This window comes from Balaenoptera borealis (assembly GCF_965194805.1).
Source record: "Balaenoptera borealis genome assembly, chromosome: 16".
Lineage (NCBI taxonomy): Eukaryota > Metazoa > Chordata > Mammalia > Artiodactyla > Balaenopteridae > Balaenoptera > Balaenoptera borealis.
In genome coordinates this window covers 32,293,608-32,315,977 of record NC_138872.1, presented here as the reverse complement: position 1 = coordinate 32,315,977, position 22,370 = coordinate 32,293,608, and the positions used below count along the sequence as shown (strand labels likewise).

The window sequence follows — 22,370 nt, the reverse complement described above, 5'->3', positions numbered from 1 at the left end:
GGCCGGAAGCCTAAGCCCGGACTCGAAGGGGATGAGCAGCCACAGCTTTGTCTGGGAGGGAGGGGAGAAGCCCCGCCCCCCAGGCGGGGAGGGAGGGCGGGAGAGGAGGGGGAAGAAGAAAGGCCGGGGAAGAGGGGTGGAGGGAGAGATGGAGAGCTAAAGAAAGAGGGGGAGGGAGGGAGGGCGGTCAGATCCGATTGGGGCAGATAAAGGCAGAGGGGCGGGAGAGAGGGCGAGGAGGGGCGGAGGAGGACTGGGCGCCCGACCCCCAATCGCGCGGCTGCCGCAAGCTCAGCAGGGCTGTAAGGGAGCCGGGCCCGCCGACCGCTGACCGAGACGCTGGCTGGAGCCGTCCCCGGCCGCAACACCCCCACTTTCCAACTCCAAGGTCCCCGCAGCGCGCGAGAGGTGCAGCCGGCTCCGGACGCAGGCAAGGCGCGGGGCGCGGGCCGCGGGGAGCGAGGCTCCGGGCCCGATTTGCGGGGCGCAAGGTGTGGTGCACTGGGCGGTCCTCTCTCCCCTCGCCGAAAGTTTTCCCGCAGTGTCCCCTGACCCGTCCGAGTCAGCCCCTCAGTCCTCGTCTGCTCCTGTTCTCCTCCCTTCTTCCCCAGACACTGGGGGTTCCCGGGCGTGTGGACTCCGCAGGGGCCGCGTAGGTGCGGAACCCCAGCCTGCCCGCCTTCCGCGGGAGAAAGTTGTGGCTCTAGGCTCGTCCTCCCCCTCCGATTCCTGGGGCGTCCTTCCTTCTCTCCACGCCAAGGGCGGCGGCAGGAATGCGCCCCCACCCTATCCCCGGGGTCCCCGGGACTCCCTGGCTAGAAGGTGCCGGGCGGGCAGGTGCAGGGATGGCAGGCCCCGACCCTAATCGGGGGGTGTCCTGGGGGGTATCCGATCCTAATCTGGTCCTGTTCTTCCCGGCTCAACCGACGATTCCCTGGAGGCGGGTTCCAACCTCCGGCGCCCGAGCCTCCCTTGGCCTTCAGAAGGGCGCCGGATGCGCGGGGGCCCTGGGTCCTCGTTGCACTTCCCCTTTGCCGGCTCGCGGCCCGTCTCCGGAGCTGATGCCGGAGGTCGCTGGGAATCTCGGCTTTGCATCCTCTCTCGCCAGAGAGGCAGGTGCCTTGGGCCGACCCCGGCCACTTCTGCATTTCGAGTGCCTGCATTGCACTCAGTTCCTAAGCTGGGAGATCCCTGGGGACAGCAGAGAGGCACGGTGGCCTGACAGGGAGATATAGGGTTCCATCTTACCCTGGGGCGCTCCGTGGGTCCTGGGTTGTCCACCGCACCTCTGCGCCTCAGTGACAGCAGGAGCTGAGCGCCAGGCTTCTGAACGTTGCGATGCACTTTATTTCCAGGTGTGTGGAATCTGGATCCCTAAAACTTGTTCTCCTAGAGAACAGAGGCCGTGTCTAGAACTGGCCAAATTTATAGTAAGTACTTTACATGTGATGAATGAATGTATGAACCAATGAGCTGACAAATAACAATTCCTGCCACAGTTGATCTTGGTACCATGGGAGGAAAGAATTAGAAACAATGATTCTTTTAAACAGCTGTGAGACAGAGCCAGGGGCCTTCTTTCCCCAGCATCTGGTTGAGGAATCCGGGGTTGGATTTATTTTATTCACCAATCCACATTTCCTTACTGGGAACTTTTTCTGCAGATGGTCTGAAGAATTAAAGAAACTTCTCAGTGGCTATATTGGGTAGTTTGAGGAGTGTTTTGTTTTCAAACTTGTGTCCAAATGCAGTGTCTCAGAGAATGTGGAGTCTGCCTGTGAGGTGCCCATTTGGGATCAGAGACCCTGGAGTATGGCCATGAGTGTGGGCACCAGCTGTGCTTTCTCCTCTGAAAAGGTCAGCCTGATGCCTGGGAGCTGCTGCAGTCGGGTGGGCCTCAGGGGGACAGAAGAGGACCTCAAATGATGCCTGAGCTCGGAGAGGGACAGTAGCTTTGGAAAGAGGGTAGTTCTTGCCTTGGGACAAGGAGATGGAGACAGAGCATGCAACCTGCCCAGGCACCTGGGAGTCTGGGCTGGTTCAATTCAGGATTCCCTGTGCTGAGAAGGCTGGAAGGTGAATCCTGCTCCTCCTTCAGGAGAAGGGAGAGCAGAGGTGGAGTGCAGAGGGGATAGGATAATCTTTGGAGTGCAACCTAGGCATATCCTATGTTCCTCTGTCCTAGTTTTTTATGCTGGTGAAATCTGGTTAGAATGATGAAGGGTACTTTTGGGGAGCTTGGCTGAGAGAAGGCCAGGGGATCTGGGGCTCCTAGTCATACCCTCTTCCAGGGGAAGGTAAAAGATATGCCCTCTGCACCTGGCTGAGTGGGTCAGGGCCTGTGCAGTATTCTGCCCCTACTGTACCTCCGGCTGGCAGCACCCCCGCCTTCCTGAGGGTGGTCTCACTCTGCCCCAGAGTCTACTTCTCTGCATCTCTGCATGGCTTCTGTTCTGGGTTCAGGCCCTCTCTCCAGTTTGTGTTATCCTAGGAGTTGGTCCAGGATGGTTGACAACCCTACACCTTGTTTTCAGTCCCTCAGTTCTCGTCATCACTCTTGGATGCACTGGCCTACCTGGGACCAATCAGTTACCGAGTTTTGCTTTGATTTCTTGGTCTGTTTCCTGGAGCCAAGCTTTTTGTCTGCCTTCTGTGCGTGAGCTCCTTAGGAATGGCCAAGAGAGTTGGCTGGAGAGGTGTCCAGGACCAAGTATTCTGGCACCTATGCTAGAGTGCCAAGAGCTGGACTGCGGGCCTTGCCAGAAAGGGGTCCTGTCACCAAAGTACAACAGGACCTTGGCCTAATTATTTTCTTCAGTCTTCTCAAGGATACTTTTGGCAGGAAGTGTCCTCACTGGGAGGTGAGGTGTGGAGGTGGGACCAGATTGTCAGAGAATCCCTTGGAGAACTTGGGAGACCGGATGATCCCAAGGGCAGTCTCAGGATTTGTCCACATTCCTTTTCCTCTGCCCAGAGTGAGAAACTGGGCAGGTCTCAGTAGTGTTCTTAGAATGGAACAAGACGTACAGTCTCTGTCTTCAAGCTATAGTTGCGGAGAGCTGCTACAGCTGGGTTTGTAAAACTAGGGCAGTGGTCTCCTCCTACACCTCCCCGCCTCTCCCACCACTCTTCACAATACGGTCCAGTTTTTTATCCCAATGACACACTGTGCTATTTAAACACCTCCCTGCCTCTCCAGAAGAATTGTAAATAAATCTTTGAGGCTGGGTAAGCTACCACAGGCCCATGACTGAAGGCTTCATTTATTTGGCTATCTGTGGATTCCCATGGAGGATGTGGTGGGGGAGGGGATGGGGCAGGAGACAGTGGGGGAGCAGGGCACAGTAAACAGGAACATCTTCCAGACTCCATTTGCTAGGTGGACAGGGGGTCATTTTTTAATCATCCCTTGGATGGTAGACTCTGGAGCCTGTAATCAGAGGTTGATGCAGCTGCTCGGGGATGACAGCTTGAGGCTGTAGAACTGCCCAACGCAGCTGTGACTGAACTAGAGAAGGCAGCCTCTCACTGAAGAAGCGGGCAGGGAAGGGCATTTGGTTAATTCCCGTGAGATGAGCAAAGTGACTTAGAATGGCTTTTTCTATTCCTTATATTGATAAAAATTAGCAAAAAGATACCTTATATTTCCTTGGACATGTTAACCCGAAGTGATTTGGCAAATAGGTTTACTTTTACCAGCATAACACTTTATCCATAGTGTTAGTTTGATTAACTTCTCCTTTCTATAGAGAAATGAAAGAACTGTTGGATTTGGAGTTTGAATGGCAATCAGAGTTTCTAGCAGCATGATATTGGGCAATGTAATAGATGCTGTCAGCATCCTTCCTGTGTTCCCTTGACCTCAACCAGTGACTGATGGGAGAAAGTGTATAAATACTCCAACTCCTTCACCTCTCTGTTGGGGTAACTTTGAGGCATATTCCATGCTGTCTTTCAGAGTTGTCCTGTGGGACCATATCCCAGTTGCTAACAGTAATAACTGTCTCCCTTCATTGGCTGCCTTCCCTTCCCTCTTTCACTTTTCCACTCCCTTTCAACTTGCACTCAAATCCTTGTCCTTTTTTTTTTTAATATTTTTCTCTTATGTTTTTTTTAATAAACTTATTTATTATTTTATATTTATTTTTGGCTGCATTGGGTCTTCATTACTGCATGTGTGCTCTCTCTAGTTGTGGTGAGCAGGGATGACGCTTTGTTGCGGTGTGCGGGCTTCTCATTGCAGTGGCTTCTCTTGTTGTGGAGCACGGGCTCTAGGCACACGGGCTTCGGTAGTTGTGGCACACAGGTTCAGTAGTTGTGGCTCACGGGCTCTAGAGTGCAGGCTCAGTAGTTGTGGCACACGGGCTTAGTTGCTCCGCGGCATGTGGGATCTTCCCGGACCAGGGATCGAACCTGTGTCCCCTGCATTGGCAGGCAGATTCTTAACCAATGTGCCACCAGGGAAGTCCTCAAATCCTTGTCTTATGGTCAACTTCTGGGGGAAACCAACCTAAGGGTTTAGTCTGTAGTTAAAAAGTCATTTTAAGTCTTTGAGTCTCCATAGAGAATAGACCTTGCCAAGGGGGAGGGTTGGATTGGGAGTTTGGGACTAGCAGATGCAAACTATTATATGTAGAATGGATAAACAACAAGGTCCTATTGTACAGCACAGGGAACTATATTCCATATCCTGTAATACACCATAATGGAAAAAAAAAAAGATAAACCCTGGTTCTGATAAAGTAGAACACTCCTGCCACCCAGCAGGACCTACTCAAGGCTAAAAAACTTGGGGCCACATTTCCAGCTACTTCCAATGTCACTGCATCCAGGAATTGTTCCCTGACTGTGCCCCATGGGAGTACAGCCCCATCTTTTGCCTTCTCATCCCACAGTTTGCCCATCCCTTTCTTCCTTGTTTCATTGTTATCTATCTCTCACCTTGTGAAATCTGAGAGCAGAGTCCTTGACTGACTCACCTTGGTAGCATCCTGCAAAATGCCTTTTATATCTTGGATTCCTCTTAAATATTGTTGACTGAATAAAAAATGAGAAGAAAAAAAATAAAGTCTCTGAGTCTCAGTTTCCCCAGCTGTATGATGGAAATGATAACTATCTCACTGTGATACATGCTCAGACAGGGGCCTGGCACACAGCAAGCATTCAGGCAAACATTTGCTGGCTCTTTGAGTAGTACAGACGGGGCTTTGATGGATTTGGGAATGGGTGTTTTGGTGGACCATAGAGAATTATAATACTTTGGAGAGAGAGGCTTGAGAGCCAGTAGGAGCCAGCCCTAGCACACACCTGGCCTTGACTGGGCTGGGATGTGATCAGTGATCTTAATTTCCTATTTTGTACACATGGTGAGGAGGATACGAATTGTACTAGGTGTGGGGGCTTCCCTGGCGGTCCAGTGGTTAAGACTACACGCTTCCAGTGCTTCCACTGCAGGGGGCGCGGGTTCGATTCCTGGTCAGGGAACTAAGATCCCACAAGCCGCGCGGTGCAGCCAATTGTACTAGGTGTCAAAATTTAGGGTATGTTCAACTGTGCCCTGAACTGACTGAATCACTGTGTATGAGACACTTCTGAGGTTCAGTTAAAGATTATTGAAGTGAGTGCTCTGAGTCTTTGGGACCCTTGGTTTCCCCATCTCCAAGGCCAGGGCTTAGATGATTCCACAGATCCCTTCTGGCCCTTGGTCTCCTCAGGAAGAGTCTATTGCATTCTCCTTCTGTCCATACAAAACAACATTTAACAAAAGAAAACCTTTCATATGTCTACAATTAGGTTGCCCACCATGGGGCACCCAGCACTGGGCCATCCTAAAGTTTTAGTCTTTCCTGCTAGCACAAGGGATTTCAGTAGAATTATCCCAGTAAAATTTTTGTCTTCCTTGTGTACCAGTTTCACTTAATGACGTAGGCATGATGTGTCCCCAGAGGAGGCCTTAGGAGTGGGTAAGGAGGATATGGAAAGGATACGCCCTACTTTCCTGAACCACTATGCAATGTTGTAGACACCCAAGTGGAAACCAAGAAAAGTCCATGTGGAGGAAGAGACTTCTGTATGACAGAATTCAGCATTCCTAGTTGGGTTTTACTCACAATGCTCCATTGATAATCCTCCTGAGGGAGTCCCTGACTCAGCAATTCCACCCATAGGAATTCTTATCCTAAGGATATAATTGGACACATGAAGAAAAATATGTGCATAAGGGATGTCCCATGCAGCGTTTTTTATAATAATAATAACAACAACAACAAAAATGGAGACTAAATGCCCCCAAATAGTAAAATTGTTAATCATGGTGTATTTATACATTAAAATACCATGTGACTACAAAAAATTTAGGATACAGATGTGTATCTGTTAACATGGGAAAATGTGATACATTTTGTAAAAAGTAGGTTAATAAACAATGTGCTATTTTTTGTAAGATATATCATCCACTTATATTTGCCTCTGGAATGATATATGGAAAAATGTTAATAGTGATTGTCTCTGAGTGGTGGAATTTTGGAAGATTTTGATCTTAAATTTCTTACATTAAATATTTTTGATTTTTTATTATGGTAAAATATACACAATATAAAATTTACCTTTTCAACCATTTTTAAGTATACAATTCAGTAGCTGTCTTAGTCTGTTTGAGCTATACTATATAACAAATTACACAGATTGAGTGACTTACAAACAACAGAAATTTATTTCTCACAGTTCTGGAGGCTGGAAATCGTCAGGGTGTGAGCATGGTCAGGTGAGGATCCTCTTCCAGAATGCAGACTTCTCATTATATCCTCACATGGCAGAAGGGGCTTGGAAGCGCGGCGGGGTCTCCTTTACTCCCATTCGTGGCTCCACCCTTATGACCTAATTACCTCCTAATACCATCATAGGATTTCAACATATGAATTCGGGGAGGATACACATATTCAGACCATAGCAGTGGCATTAAGTGCATTCACAGTGTTGTATGACCATCGCCACTATTCTTTTCCAGAACTTTTCCATCATCCCAAACAGAGACTGTACCCGTTGAACACTAACTCCCCATTCCCTCCCCTCACCCCAGCCCTGGTAACCTCTATTATACTTACTGTCTTCATGAATTTCCCTATTCTAGGTTTCTTATAAAAGTGCAATTGCACAGTAATTGTCCTTTTGTGGCTCCTAATCTTTTTGCTTACCTATATTTTTAAAATTTAAAAAGTCTGTTTTACTTGTATAATAAAAATGAAAGGAACAAGAAAGACCTGGGAGAGAATTGTGGTGCTTGGTCTCTGGTATTTTCATTTCAGGCAGGGCCACAAAGTCCTGGCCATCCTTGCTGCCTCTGCCGCCATTACCTGGGGTGAGGGTCAGCGTCTGACCTCCATCTCAGCCTGGCAGGACAAAGGTGGATGGCCAGTGGGCCTCAGAACTAATCACATTTGGGGCTTGCTGGTTGCTGGCAAATCATCTTATACCAGGGTTTTCTGTGTGTGGTGGTGGGATTGAGAGGGTGTGCTTGGGGTTCACTGTGCCTCAAACCTAACAGCTGTCATGCCGTGAGTGAGGTCCAAACCGGGTGGAAGTCGTGTCGTTGAGACCATCTTTCTTAAAGATTGAGAAGGAGAACCTCAGCCTTTCTATTTTAAGCATCCTTTGTGTATTCCAGATCCTGTGGCTCAACTCACCCTACTAAATACCCACCAATGGCAGCTGTGGGTATGGCTGCTGAATGCTTTGTCCACAGGCAGGGTCAGCCTGCCTGGGATTCAGGGAGGACTTTAACTGGTGGAATCCATGAGATCCTAAGAACTCTGGGGAGATAGGTAGTGGCCTCAGATAATCAGTGCCCTCTTCCTAAGGCTCCACATAGGCTCTTACAGTTGATTATACAGATATTTGGGGCAAGGATTGCTCTCTTGTGCATGTGGCGGGTTGTGTATGTGACAGGATAATTGGGAACATGGTGCAGAGGGGTGGGGGCAGGGGAGGTGGTATGTATGTGTGTTTCAGTCTGGTCTGAGGTGAGAGGAGGTCAGGAAGCTTCGGTACCCAGAAACTGGATCCTAGGTTGTGTGGCTCTATTCAGGGGTCATGGGAGTGGGTCAAGTGGCTTTACTCTGGGATGCCTTGTTCTGTGGAAAATGTTTTAAGTTTCTCATTAAGCAGTCTTCCAGAAGAGCCTGCCCCAACCCTCCAGCGAGCTGGTGAAAGAATGTAGGTCTGGGAGGACAGATGTGCCTACTGTGTTCTCTGGAAATTTCTTCACCTGGCTCTGCCTGTTTTCTCTCTGCCCAGCAGAAGGCTGCTCTTTTAATCCCAGACAGTGGGGGAAGTATAAAGATTTTACGGAAACAGCCTTTGAAGGCCATTTTGAGAAGTTTGGTTTTCGTGGTGCTGATTTTTCTTTAGGGTTAGTCAGCTGGTTGCAGGACAGGCAGAGGAGGGTGTGAGTGTGGTTTTGTGGTAAACTTCCCCTCAGCCTCCTGGAAATGTTCTGGAAACCCCTGGATGACCTGTTTCTCCTGGGTCTGAGATCTGCTATGTGCGGCTGAATTTCCCCACACCTGTTGTAGGGCATTAATGAGGTTAAAAAAGGGTGGATGTGAGATGCCCCACAGTGGCTGCCCCAGGGGAGGGCTCAGCACACACTGACCCTTCCTCCGCTGGCCTTCCTTACTGCTTCCAAGGGCGAGGAACCTGCCTGTCTCTGGCGGTGGAGGAGGCCAGCGCTTTGGGCTTTTGGGTTTCCAATCCTGGCCCTGAGTAGCAAGGAGAGGAAACCCTAAGATCTCTGCACACAAAGCTCATAGTCTCAGCCTATAACACCAAAAAAGGGAAGAACTGCTGGGGTTCCCTTAGGAAGGGGATGTGAGGTCAGAGATGAGTTTCAGAGAAGCACTTAGTAAACAGGAAGCATGGCCAGAAAGAAACCTGTGCTTGTAGGAAGTGGGGAACTGGAGACGGCCTCCTCACCTGCCAGGATAAGCCAGCAGTGCCTAGAGCTGATGGCGAGTGGGGGCTCAGAGCATGAGGAGTGACACAGACCTTGGGCCCTCCCTGTGGGACAGGGCTCCACTTAAACCTTGCAATTATTGGGCTGGAGGAAAGCTTAATTTGCCCTTCTGAAGGCAGGACTTTAAATACCCATAAAATAGCCCTCAGTTTTGAGAAATGCAGGTGAAGGAATGCTTAGTCTTACTTGTCTTGTATGCCTCCACTAACTTCCCACTCTTTCCTCATGCCAAGTCAGTTACATGGAGTTTTGCACTTTGTTGAGCTTTATCCTGTGAGGGGCCATCTGGGCAGGGCCCCTCGGGCTGAAGATGACGGAGGCGCTGCTTCCCTTCCATCAGGGAGGCAGAGGTGGCCAGGACCTTCCCTGGGGCCTTTAGATACCGGAGGGTTCGCTTTCTGGGTCTTTGGGTTCTCTGAGCTGCAGTCTAAGTTCTTTGCACACACACACACACTCCCTCACACACCCATACCACACATTCATATGTGCACTTGCACACTCTCTCCCTCACACCCATATGGACACATTTACACACACACTCTCCCTTATATATCTATATCTATACATTTACTCCCATCCACACCTACACATTCACACACATACCGCTTCTTCTGTCTGGAGTTTTTGCTTCCTTCATGCCTTTTTTGGCCCCATTCCAACACCCTGCTCATCCCATATGAGGCTAAGGGTCTTTGGGTTTCCTTCTAAATATCCGTCCTGAAGTCAAAATCTTGTAGTTGTTGACAGGACTTCCCTATAAACAAGTAGTTGCTCATCTGGGCCTGCGAAATGATCGTTTGGTGGGGGGGTGACTGTTGTGACTCTCGGGGTCACTCGCCTGGCCACCTGCCCTCTGGCGTGAGAGTAGGAGGCAGGCCTTCCCGGCAGGCATCCCGAGACCATTCCCTCAGATCTTCCCCAGCCACACTGAGGGACTCACACCTGTGTGAGGAAGGCCTGAGCAAGAAGGGTCAAGGCCCCAGCTGTCGGTGGAAGGAGCTGGGGTTTTGCAGACCTTGCTGCTGGCAGGAGGGCGCCCAGCTTGGCCACTTGTCCTGCTGAATCTCAGGTCCTCATCTGGCACGTGGACCAGACAGAGGCTGCCTCCTGAGATAGGAGTGAGATTGCCTGTCAGCAGGGACCTCGTACCTGTTGTCAGTCAGGCCCCCAGGTTTTTTCCAGGAGGAGGGGGGCAGGTGGTTTTTGGGGCCCATGAGTGTAGGGGGTAGCTTGTTCTTTAGACAGAGGGTGAGATGTGTCTGGGGATTCGTGGCTGTGTAACATTGCAAATACCTGGGTCCCTGGATGGGATCTCCATCCCGGGCTCCTGCAAGGTCTGCTTTTCCTTCAGCTTGTCTGCCAGGCCAGTCACTGACTCACCTGCCTTCCCCAGGACTCTGGGGTGTGCTGCGGCCAGCAGCTGAAGCCAGCCTCCAGCTGCCTGTCCTACTCGGAGACCCTCATGTCCAGCCAGGGCACCACAGAAGGAGCACTGGCCTCATCATGTCAGCTCTGTGACCTGGGACAAGTCACCTGACCTCCGGGACCTTCTGTTTCCTCATCTTTAAAGTGATAAAAATAAAGCCTTCCCTGGGGGTTCTTGTAAGGAATAGGAGAAGGCATCTAGAGTCTTGTCACCAGCAGCACCAGCATCACTTGGGAGCTTGCTAGGAATGCACATTCTCAGGCCCCACTCTAGAGGTACTGAATCAGAAACTGGGAGGATGGGGACAGGAATCTGTATTCAATGAGCCCTCTGGGGGATTCTGATATACACTTCTCTAGAATATGGCCAGGTCAGGTGACTTTTAGCTGAAAACTCTTTCTTCCCATTCACCTCAAGAGAAGCTGTACTAAATAGGGGTTCTGCTTTGCATCAGACAGTCCTGGGTTTGAACTCTAGCTCTGCCTCTTCCTGGCTGTGTGTCTTTGGACAAGTTACTTCACTTCTTTGTGCCTCAGTTGCTTCATCTACAAAATGGGAATATTAATGTTTCTTTCTTCATGGGGTTGTTATGGAGATTAAATGAGTCGAAGCAGGTAATATCTAGCCTGTATTAAGCTTGCATTTCTGGTAGTTGTCTATTATTCACACTTGTTGTTTTATTATTAACATAGTAATACTGTTGTGATTGTTCTGTTCCCTATTTGTGAGGGAAACAGGAGACCAGGGCCTCCTTTGACTAGTCTTCTGTTAGTTCTCTTTGCTACCTGCCTCCACGTTAAGTGCCCTCCCTCCTCAGGCAGGACAAGCCAACCTCTTCCCAAATACCTTCCCTCCCTTTTCCCTAACGTCTAACGTCCTTTTGGGGTGTGGAGGGGCAAAGCTTTGTATTCACATTCACAATAAAGCTGAGGAAGTAGAGTACATATACCCAGTACACTTGACCTTATCTCTCCCTTTGGTGCTGTTTGATGTTCTTTTCCTGAGCAGAGTGACTGAGAACCATGTGGGTGGTTCCCTGGGGGCCTGGACATGGGGTGGGAAAGGGATGGAGGAGGCACATGGGTCTGACCAGTAAGTGGGCCTTTTATTGAAGAAAGCATGTAGATGGAAGGCAAAGTATGCTGTTTCCTTCCTAGGCAGCACGAATTTTGCCCATGTTCAGGACAGGCTCAGGTGGAATCTCTTGTAATCTCTAGATCTTGGCAGGGCCCCAGGCCGCAGCTCAAGTCTCCTTCCTTGTGTGGCGCGGTAGGGCTGGGGTTTCCTGTTTGCCATCAACACTTCTTCCTGCCTCCATACGAGGAGGCTGAAGTGCAGAGGGGTCAGCACTGTCTCCTCTCTCACTGCTTGGTTACAAAGCAGAGTCCCTCAGGAGACCTGATGAGGCAGTCTTCGATACTATAGTGTGAAGCACCGTGTCAGATAACTTTCTTCTCCAACCCTAGAGCTCCAGATTGTCCCCAGAGGGCAGGGCCGACAAGGGTTCAGAGAAGAGGTGGGGAGAGGCCCCAAAAGGGGAAGCTGCAGGCCCCCAGCTAGTGTTTCCTTTGCATCTGGGGCCTGCAGCTGGCTCCCTGGCTTCTGTGATGTGGTGCCCTGGTTTGGTGATGGGGCCCCTTGCATCAGCTCTGTGCCTGCACACACTGATCCTCGGGGATGCTCTGCACTGTCCCCTCTCCCCTTTGAAATATTAGTAATGGGAAGGGGGGCACTAAAGACTCAACTCAGTTTGCTTTTAGAAAATTCTGTTTCTTCCATTCTTGAAAGGCTTCGTTGAGATGCATTTGGGGGTGTCCTCAGTTTACACAGCTCTATCCCCATCAGATTTCATAGTGGTTCTCAGCCCTGGTTGTACATTGGCATGACCTGGGGAGGTTTTAAAAATGCTCGTGGCTGGAGCTCCTCCCGGAGGGTCTGATGAAATTGGTCTGAGTTGCAGCCGTGACATCAAGAATTTCAAATTAACCCCCTACCCCACTCCCCCTCCAAGAGAGTCTAATGAGCACCCAGAATTAAAACCTCTGAGATGTCGTGTGTCCTGAGTTCAGCTGTTACTCCTTCCCACTTTGGTTTTAGCTGAGGCTTGCCAAGTGCATGTCCTTCTCGCTGGTCAGGGGGTGGCTCTGTGGGGTTTGCCCCCCTGGGAATGCTTCATGGAATAAGCCCTCCCCTTTCCTAGCCTGTCTCTCTCTCTCCTAGTTATATTTTCTTAGAGACTGGGACTGCCTGGGTCCTATAAATTCGCTGTTGCTCTGGCACCCCCCATCCTACCCTGGGAGCTGAAGTGGGAGTGGGGCGGGGCCTGCCCCTGTTATGCGACCAGAAAGACCCTTTAGGAAACAGAAAACAAACAAAACACCAAAGGGGGTCTTCATCTCACTCTGGACTTTCCAGCCAGGGGTGGCTCCCCTTTCTGTTCTGAATTTGCCTGCTGGGGACTTTCCAGTTGATCAGTAAGATGAGAGACACTTGGTCTCTAGGCTGGAACAGAAACTGTGTAGGGATTAGCTAGCCTCCTGGGGATGCTCTGAGACCAGATTGACTTCAGTGTGTTCTCTGGGCTCCCTGAAAGAAAGCGAGTGATGGCACAGGAGTCTGGAGGAGCCAAGAGCTAAGAACAGAGGAACTTCTGCTCTTTTTGAACCGAGCTTTGATGCCTTTCCGACCTCCTCAAGCTTCCTGAGGACTTAATGCTTGCCCTCATCACAGGAAACTGAGCTGGTTAATTTCAAGAGCCTGGCTGGCCCCTCATTTATTCTTGGGGAGGCTGGAAACACCTGTGAGTGGGGAGGTGGTTCTGTGAAAAGAAAGAAAGGATCCTTTGTGCAACAGCTACAGGGTAGCTACGGGGTTTTGACTGGTCCAGAACTTGGGCAAGTCTGTCCCCATTCCTGCAGCTCAGCCTTGTACCGACCACACCTGGAGATCCTGTGCAGGCAGCTGTTTCGTCCCAGCTTGAGAGTGGGTAGAGGAAGGTGATGGAGCCAGGAGCTTCAAGCCCTAACGTGAAGCAGATGTAGTGGCCGCTGCTGGTACCCACCCAGATCCCCTTTATCTATTTTTTAAAAAATAAATTTATTTATTTGTTTTTGGCTGCATTGGGTTTTCGTTGCTGCGTGCGGGCTTTCTCTAGTTGTGGCAAGTGGGGGCTACGCTTCGTTACAGTGCGCGGGCTTCAGTAGTTGTGGCTCGCGGGCTCTAGAGTGCAGGCTCAGTAGTTGTGGTGCACGGGCCTAGCTGCTCTGCGGCATGTGGGATCTTCCCGGACCAGGGCTCGAACCCATGTCCCCTGCATTGGCAGGTGGATTCTTTTTTTTTTTTTTTAGTAAACTTATTTATTTGTTTTTATTTTTGGCTGCGTTGGGTCTTTGTTGCTGTGCGTGGGCTTTCTCTAGTTGCGGCAGGTGGGGGCTACTCTTCGTTGCAGTGCATGGGCTTCTCATTGTCGTGGCTACTCTTGTTGCAGACCACAGGCTCTAGGCGCACGGGCTTCAGTAGCTGTGGCTTGCGGGCTCTAGACCGCAGGCTCAGTAGTTGTGGCACACGGGCTTCCGCAGCATGTGGGATCTTCCCAGGCTAGGGATTGAACCTGTGTCCCCTGAATTGGCAGGCGGATTCTTAACCACTGTGCCACCAGGGAAGCCCCCCCTTTATCTACTGCGTTTTATGGGTGTGGACTGCTGACAGGTCTCAGTTGCTCCCTAGTCTTGAGAATTGCTCTTGCAGGATAATGCCTGGGTGCTCACCCCCTCCTCCCAGAGGTGGCTCTCAACCAGTGACTGACTAGCGCGGGGTACAAAGGCCTGGCCTGCCTGTCTTAGGGTGGGACAATTCGGTGGAGTTGTTCACACCCTAGAGCTCCCATGGAATCAGGCTGTGGCTGGGCTCCAGTTCCTTCCCCAGCCCAGTCCTTCTTCCCTCACTCCCTTACAGGTTTCTCCTGAAATCAATTCCTTAATAACTCATGTGCACAAGAATCCTCATTTTGACCTCTGCCTCTAGGAATTACTTAACCTAAGACAGCAGGTTAGCTTTCTTTGGGCTGACTATTGAATCCACTGTCTCCGCTGAAGAATTAATAATGAGAATGGGAATATTTGCAGGAGAGAGGCACAGTGTGGGAGCTGGGGGTCCAAAGAGAGAGAGCTCTAGGCCTGGGAGGGGAAAGAAACACCAAATGAATGGTTTCTGTGTGGTGGTAAGTGCTGTGATGAAGGACAGGCTGAAGTGTGGATGCCTATCCCCCCAACACTGCCCAGGGACAGCGAGAACAGTTTGTAGGGGGAGGTAAGTTTTGGATCAGTGTCTAGGGAACATGTGAGTTTATTTGGGTCTGAGAAGCATGGGCACACTCACAGAGCATGAAAAACAGGCGTAGAAAGTTCTTTGTAGCTGGGATGTCATCATCTTCAATAGCTTAGGAACCTTCCCTTTGTCAAGACATTCTCTTGGATCTTGGGGAAGGTTGTGCCCTCAAGTTGTCCTGGGAGCAGGCAGGAAGTAGTGGATGGATCTTCACATGGGAAGTGCTAGGTTCTGCTGACAGGCTGCATGGCATTACCCAGGCATTTAATGGAGCTGAGGAGAACCCAGAACATGCCAGGGCATGAAATGGTGCCAGAAGAGAGGACTGACTTGTTAGTGGCCTCAATAGGTCTCCACTGTGACTAGGTGACTAGGAGGCTCATGTCCTGACTTGGCAAGCCTAACGGTATTCACATCTCCAGACATGTTAGCAGACATGCTTTGTAGTTAGTAGACATTCAATACACATTTTATCTTTTAAGGTTTTTCTAAAGAGAAGTTGTACTGATCTAGAAGTCTTGAGGGCTAAATGGCCATGTTCACGGGGGGGGGGTTCAGTAGGTTTAAATATGTTTTAGACTTCTAAAGAGTGACTCCACGTCAAAGATTATTTGTGTCAAATCTGCCCTTTCATTCCTGTCCCATTCTGTCTCTCTCCTCCTTTCTCTGTGTGGGAAGCAGTGAGCAGTCTCCGTTCTGTGCCTGAGATGCTGGCTGATGTGGGAAGCCCCCTCCTTCCTCTCTATCTTGCTTTCCCCTCTTCAAAGAGATGGTGAAGATTGGTTCTATATTCTCAAGGCAGTGTGCAAGTGATGCTTGGAAATGATCCTTACAAGGCATTGTGGAGTCCAGGAGGGCTTCATAAATTCTTGATAATAACAGAGAAGGCAGAAGAATTGCAACCAGCTAGCTGAGCAAATCCCTCTCTTTGAGACTGTAGATATTGGCAGGCACCCTTGGCAGAAGTGTCCAATTGAATGTGGATCCCAGCCCCATCAACCATCTTCCTCTGACTCTTCCTTGTGTGAGAAACAATCCTCTGCTTAAGCAATATTGGACTGAACTCTAAATTTCCGGCCTTTTGTTTGCTCCGCTACTGTGTTTGCCTTAAAGGGTATGTAAATGTAGCTGGCTTTTTTTCCTCTCCAGCTGGCTGGAGGCAGCCAGTGATTTGTGGTGATGGTTGGAAAGTTTATGAAGACAGATGCAGTTGTTGTCCTTGAGATAGACAAAGGAGGGGTTGGGTCCTAGAATCAGCTACCTGTGATTTCAATTCAACAATGTGGTCAGCTGTGTAAGTATTTTCCTAACATTCCTAACCCAAGAAACATAAAAGTAAGAAAAAAGGTGGGGAGAAGTCAGGCTGGAGACAAAGATTGGGCCAATTGAGTCTATAGGTCAGATTTATAGCAATAGCCTTGGTGAAATCACTCAATATGTAGACAGAGAGAGCTTTAGAGAATTCCCACATTTGGGCCATCAGACTACTTGATGATTTTTATCAACCTGGTAAGTAAAAAATAGTGATGAGGGAAGTTGAACATCTTTATTAACTATTTGTATTTATTTTTCTGTGAGCTATCTGTTCATGTGCTTTGACAAATTTTCTGTTGAGTGTAGTCTTTTTCTTACTGAATTATTAAAGACTTTTACATATTAAGGAGATTAACCTTTCATAATATGTATTGTAAATATTTTCCCCCAATTTGTCATTTGCCTTTTGACTCAGGATAGGGTAAACTTTTTTTCTGAGCAGAAGCTTAAAATTTTTACAGATTGGTATCCAGTTTTCTTTTTTCATCATGCCTTCTGGATTTTGGGTCAAGAAGGTTTTCCCCAGTTCAAAATTCCCTACATTTCCTTTTAGCATTTTATGTGTTTAATTTTTTAATTCATTTATGATTTCTTTTGGTGGAGGAGTAAGGTAGGGATTTAGATTCCCAATATCCCCCTTTCCAAAGGCCAGTCAATTCTCCAGCAACATTTTGTTTTATTAATCTATCTTTTCCCTGCTATTTAGAAAGGTAACGCACATTCTATGTTCCCAAATATATTTGGGTCTATTTCTGTATGTGATATTGTTTCATTAATCTGCCTGTTTTCCTCAAGTACCAAATAGTTTTAGTAACTGCAGAAAAGACTTAATTTCTCTAATTGGTATTTTCAGTAGATTTAAGAGGACATACTGTCAAAAGGGATTTGTCTTAGGAGCAGGACAGATTACTTTCAGATCCAAAACAAAATTACCAAATTATAGGTTATTATGGAGGCAGTGAATGAGAGTCCTGCAGAAAATCCAATCAGTGAGTTAGAAAATTAGCTGTAGAATTCTGGGGAAAATAAGGAGGTGGAGACTGTGAGTAAAAATTATACGAGACTTGGAGGATAACTGCAGGGATGTATGTAAGTATGTATGTATGTATGTATAGTGCTGGAGAGAGGGGATAGAGACATTGCAGAAGAAAAACCAAGAATGGAAGGAAGAGAAGCAGTAATCAAAGCAAGTATAGGATATTTCCCTGGTTGGAGAAAGACCTGAATGTTCAGGATGAGTTCTGTCAATGGCCAGGCACTACTAATCTGATTTCTACTCCATCCAAGCTTTGGCATTGGCTCTGGCCCAGGTCCCCCATGATTCTGTGTGGTAAATCAGAAGCCCCTCTGGGTTTCCCTTCCTTGGGCTCCCACCACCAGCTCCTGGCTCTGCTGATCTTGGCCTCCTTCTCAGGGCCCCCTGTTCTCTTGGCTTCCAGGATACTGTGTCTCCTGTTTTCCCTCCTCTTATAGGGACTCATTTTTTCTCTGCCCATCCCTGACCTACTGGGTCCTTTGGATACCTGCCCTTGGCCCTGCCCCTTCAGCCCTCCCTGCTCTCTCCCTGGTAACCTTGCCACTCTCCTGACCTCCCTCCCTTCAGCCAAGCCAGGATTCCCTCCCCGGGATCTCCACACTGTCACTCTCCTGGGCCGCAGACCTGGCTGTGCTTCTTGTCATCTGCATCACGGGGTTCCATGGCCCTGCCTCAGACTCAGTCCGTGTTCCTCACACCAGTGCTTGTGACTGTGCATGGCCACCTACATCGCTATCCTCACCAGTAGCCAGGCATCGTGCTGGACTCTGCCTTTACCCCTGTGTCGAATCTGGCCCTTTCCAAATCTTTTTATTGATAGATCATGACTTTTTCTCTACCTCTTTAAACTCTTTAGACTCTGTTACTCCATCCCCATTGCCTGCTTCCCTGGGACAGGCCTCTCAATTGGTCCCCCTACCTCTGTTTTCTTCCCCAATCCTTTCTCAAAGTAGGCAGCAGAGTGGGATAATCATTCCAAAATTCAACTCAGATCACACCCTTCCCTTATAACTCCCCTTGTTTTCCTATTGCCACTATAAAAAAATGATCACAGACTTGGTGGTTTGAAACAACAAAAATATACTCTCTTACATTCTGGAGGCCAGAAGTCTGACATTGGTTTCAGTGGACCAAAACTAAGGTGTCAGTAGGGCTGCCCTCCCTCTAGAGGCTGTGGGGGGAATTTCATTTGCTTGCCTTTTCTGGCTGTGTTTCTTGGCTCATGGTCCCTTTCTCCATCTTTCATCCACAGCGTAACATCTTCAAATATCTTTCTCTGCTGAGGTTGTCTGTAGAATCTCCCTCTGCCTTTCTTATTAGGACATTTGTGATTACATTTAGGGTCCACCCAGATAATCTAGGATAGTCTTCCCATTTCAAGATCCTTAATTTAATCACATCTGCAAAGTCCCTGTCACCATATAAGGTGACATTGACAGGTTCCAGGGATTAGGACCTGGATATCTTTGGAGTCCATTATTCAGCCTACCACACCCCCCATTGTACTTCACAGTCCAAAGTCCTCGACATGGTCAAGGTCCAGCACACACACCACCCCATCTTGGTGCATGCTCCTGCCTGGACCACTCTGCCCCTCAGCTTTGCCAGCTCTATCTCATCACTGAGGTCTCAGTTTAGAGTTCACTTCCTCCAGAAAGCTCCTGGGACCCCACCCAAGTCCAGATCAGGTGCCTTTCCTGTGTGCTGCTGTGGCATCTGCCCTCCTCAATAGAATTGTCTTTCCCCTCATATCCACCTCCTGCTGGACTATGTACACTTGAAGGCAGGGCTGTGCCAGTTTACTTGCTGTTGAAATGCCATCAGTAAACGCAAAGCTTTGACACATCTTAAGCACACAATAAATGAACATATACATTTACATATGCATAGAAGAGGTGCTTTAAAAAAAATGGGTACTCACTAGTTATGGTAATTGTCACTTAAGAAAAAAAGAAAAACTTTCTCAGTAGTCTGACTTTCTTTCCTTTTCCTTTTTTGTAGTACATATATACTCCAAATTTTATGATTTTTTTTGAAGAATTGAAAAATTAAAATTTAGAGAGAACAATTGTGTTCTTGGGGTACCACTTTTGGGTATACAGGTGGGGTATGAATTTTCTAAATGGAACTCAACCCTCCACTCCCCTCCTCCCACTTATACCCCTTCCTTAGGGGGCCTTTGTATTAGTTTCCTGTTGTTCTTGTAACAAATTACCAAAACTTAGTGGCTTAAAACAATACAAATTTATTATCTTCTGGTTCTGTAGGTCAGAGGTCTGACATGGGTCTTCCTGGACTAGAATCAAGGTTTTGGCAGGGCCTGTGTTCTTTTCTAGAGGATCTAGGGGAGAATCCATTTCCTTGTCTTTTCCAGCTTCTAGAGGCCACCCACATTCCTTGGCTCACACCCGATTCCCCCAGCTTCAAAGCCAGCAACAGTGGGTTGAATCCTTTTCACATTGTGTCACTATAACACTGATTTTCTGCCTGCTTTTTCCATTTAAAAAATTTGTGGCAAAACACACATAAAATTTGCCATCATAACCATTTTAAGTGTACAGTTCAGTGGCATTAAGTACACTCACATTGTTGTGCAGCCATCACTGTCATCCAGCCACAGAACTGTTTTCATCTTGCAAAACTGAAACTCTATACCCATTAAATAGTAACTTGCCATTCCCCCTTCCCCAGCCCCTGGCAACCACCATTCTACTTTCTTGTCTCTATGGATTTGACCTAGGTACCTCCTGTAAGTAAAATCATACAGTACTTGTCCTTTTGTGACTAGATTACTTCACTTGGCATAATGTCCTCATGGTTCATCCTTGTTGTAATGTGTGACAGGGTTTCCTTCCTTTTTAAGGCTGAATAATATTACATTTTATATATATATGCCCCCCACATATATATGTGTGTATATATATATATATATATATATATATATATATATATATATATATATATATACCCCCCACATTGTTAATCCATTCATCCACTGATGGATATTTGAGTGGCTTTCACCTTTTGGCTGTTGTGATTAATGCTGTGAAGAACATGGGTGTACAGATATCTCTTCAAGGTCCTACTTTCAGTTCTTTTGGGTATGTACCCAGAAGTAGAATTGCTGGATCATATGGCAGTTCTATTTTTAAGTTTTTGAGAAACTGCCATACTGTTTTCCACAGCGCTGCACCATTTTACAAATTCCCACCAATAGTGCACAAGGGTTTCAGTTTCTCTGCATCCTCACCAACACTTGTCTCATGTCTTTTTGATGATAGCCATTCTAACAGGTGTGAGGTGATATCTCATTGTGGTTTTTTCAAAAAATTTTATTGAAGTATGGTTGATTTATAATGTATTTAATTTCTGCTATACAGCAAAGTGACTCAGTTATACACATATGTATTCTTTTTCATATTTTTTCCATTATGGTTTATCACATGATGTTGAATATAGTTCCCTGTGCTATACAGTAGGACTTTGTTGTTTATCCATCCTGTATATAATAGTTTGCAAGATTTATGTTTCCCTGATGATTGGTGATATGGAACATCTGCAATCTAAAACCTTCCAACAAAGAAAAGCCCAAGACCAGATGGTTTCATTGGCGAATTCTACCAAACATCTAAAGAAGAGTTAATACTGATCCTTCTCAAACTCTTACCAAAAAATTGAAGAAGATGGAACACTCCCAAACTCATTTTACAATGCCAGATACCAAAGCCAAATAAGGACATTACAATAAAAAAAAAATTAAAAACTTGCAGGCTGAAATACTAGAAGAAAGTAAATATAAAAATTCTCAACAAAATACTGGCAAACTGAATTTCAACAGTGCATTAAAAGGATCATACACCATGATCAAGTGGGATTTTTCTCAGAGACTGTGGCAAGCAGAGGCAGCAGCCAGCAGTGTGGCATTTCCCTGGCCCTGGGTCAGTGTTGGGCTGCTTGAGCTGTGGATCTGGGGCAGGGACAGAGAACCATGTGCTCCCCGCCCCTGGTACATGGTCTGCTGAGTTCCTAAGGACACAACCTGACTTTAACCTCTGTCTTCACCTTTCAAATATAGGCCTCTCATCTGATGAAAAGAGAAAGGAAGAATGGACTACAGTCACCAAACTTCCCTAGTCCCATGTGGACAAGATAAATACATTTCCAAGTAAGATTTTTTGCTATGGTATTGTGTTTGCAGTGGCCAGTCCCATGTGAACGGAAGCCACTGGCAGAGGAGCCTCCTCTGTGCACGAGAGGAGTTCATGTGTGTGAGAAGGAGAAAGCAACTGAGTGTGGACCAGTGAGAGCATCAGCAAGGTTGCTGCTATAGATAAAAAACATGCCCCCAGAGCCTGGTCATAGAGATTGAAGTTAAGGAGGTCTTCAGGACATGGCACCCTTAGGGGTTCAAAAGAGATGATGTTCTGGAGGGCTTCCAGGAGGAGGAATTGGTGCTGGCTGCTCACTGTCTTGTCTGTGGTATACCCCAGGAAAGTCCTGGCTGGGTCGTGTCCCTGTGCTGCTGGGGTTCTGGCTAAAATGGGCACAGGTGCCCCCTGAACAGAAGGAGACAGTTTCATTGCTTTATATGCACTAAAATCTTTTGAACTCAGATTTTTGCTGATATGGCAGGGCCTAAGCCAAAATGGACTTTTTTAAATTATAAGTTTGCAGATATATTTTTACATTCCGCACAGAGATTTGTACATATTTATGTTCTCTATCTTAATGAAATGTTTAATTTATTTGAGGCCAAATTGTTTTAATTCCTTTAGACACACTTGGCCATACACAGACACACAGTTGTGTGAGCTATGGATCATACTTATCTCTTCACTGATGGATTTCCCCCAGGGCTTCTACTGACCAGTACTTTTAAGTCCTAGTTTCAGATCTTTGTGTTCAAAAGTATCAAACAGCTTTTGTTTTAGGTTATTTGGAGTCACATTTTTTACTAATTCACTCCAGCTTATCTAGGTTTAACTTGTCTGGAACTTCTTCGAGTTTCCAGCTGGTTTTGACCTCCTGTGTGGCCCCAAATCTCTCCATTGAATGGCTGGGCTTAGAGGGACTGAACTCCCTTGCCTCTTGCCTGAGTATAGGGAAAAGAACACACCTCAGCCTCCTCAAGCCCTTCTCAGGCCTCCCCTCATTCACTTTCAGATAAAACTTGATCACAGCATTTTCAGGTTTGGCAGCTCTCACTCTGATCACAAAGGGTGTGACATGCTCTCTTACATTTAGTAGAGCTGTGCTCC

At 47.6% G+C, this 22,370-nt stretch overlaps 1 protein-coding gene across 3 annotated transcripts in view; it reads left to right on the top strand.

Moving 5' to 3' along the window:
* Positions 1–203: 203 nt before the first annotated feature.
* The window catches only part of RASSF2 (Ras association domain family member 2), a 41,043-nt gene continuing 18,876 nt past the window's right edge, over positions 204–22,370 (top strand). Inside the window, exons 1-3 of one of the 3 annotated variants that reach the window (XM_082360162.1) lie at positions 204–430; positions 1,356–1,430; positions 21,188–21,277. In XM_082360162.1, the coding sequence (XP_082216288.1) occupies positions 21,219–21,277 (59 nt within the window). In that variant the 5' untranslated portion in view covers positions 204–430; positions 1,356–1,430; positions 21,188–21,218. The other 2 variants (XM_082360163.1, XM_082360164.1) reach the window with 2 other exon arrangements.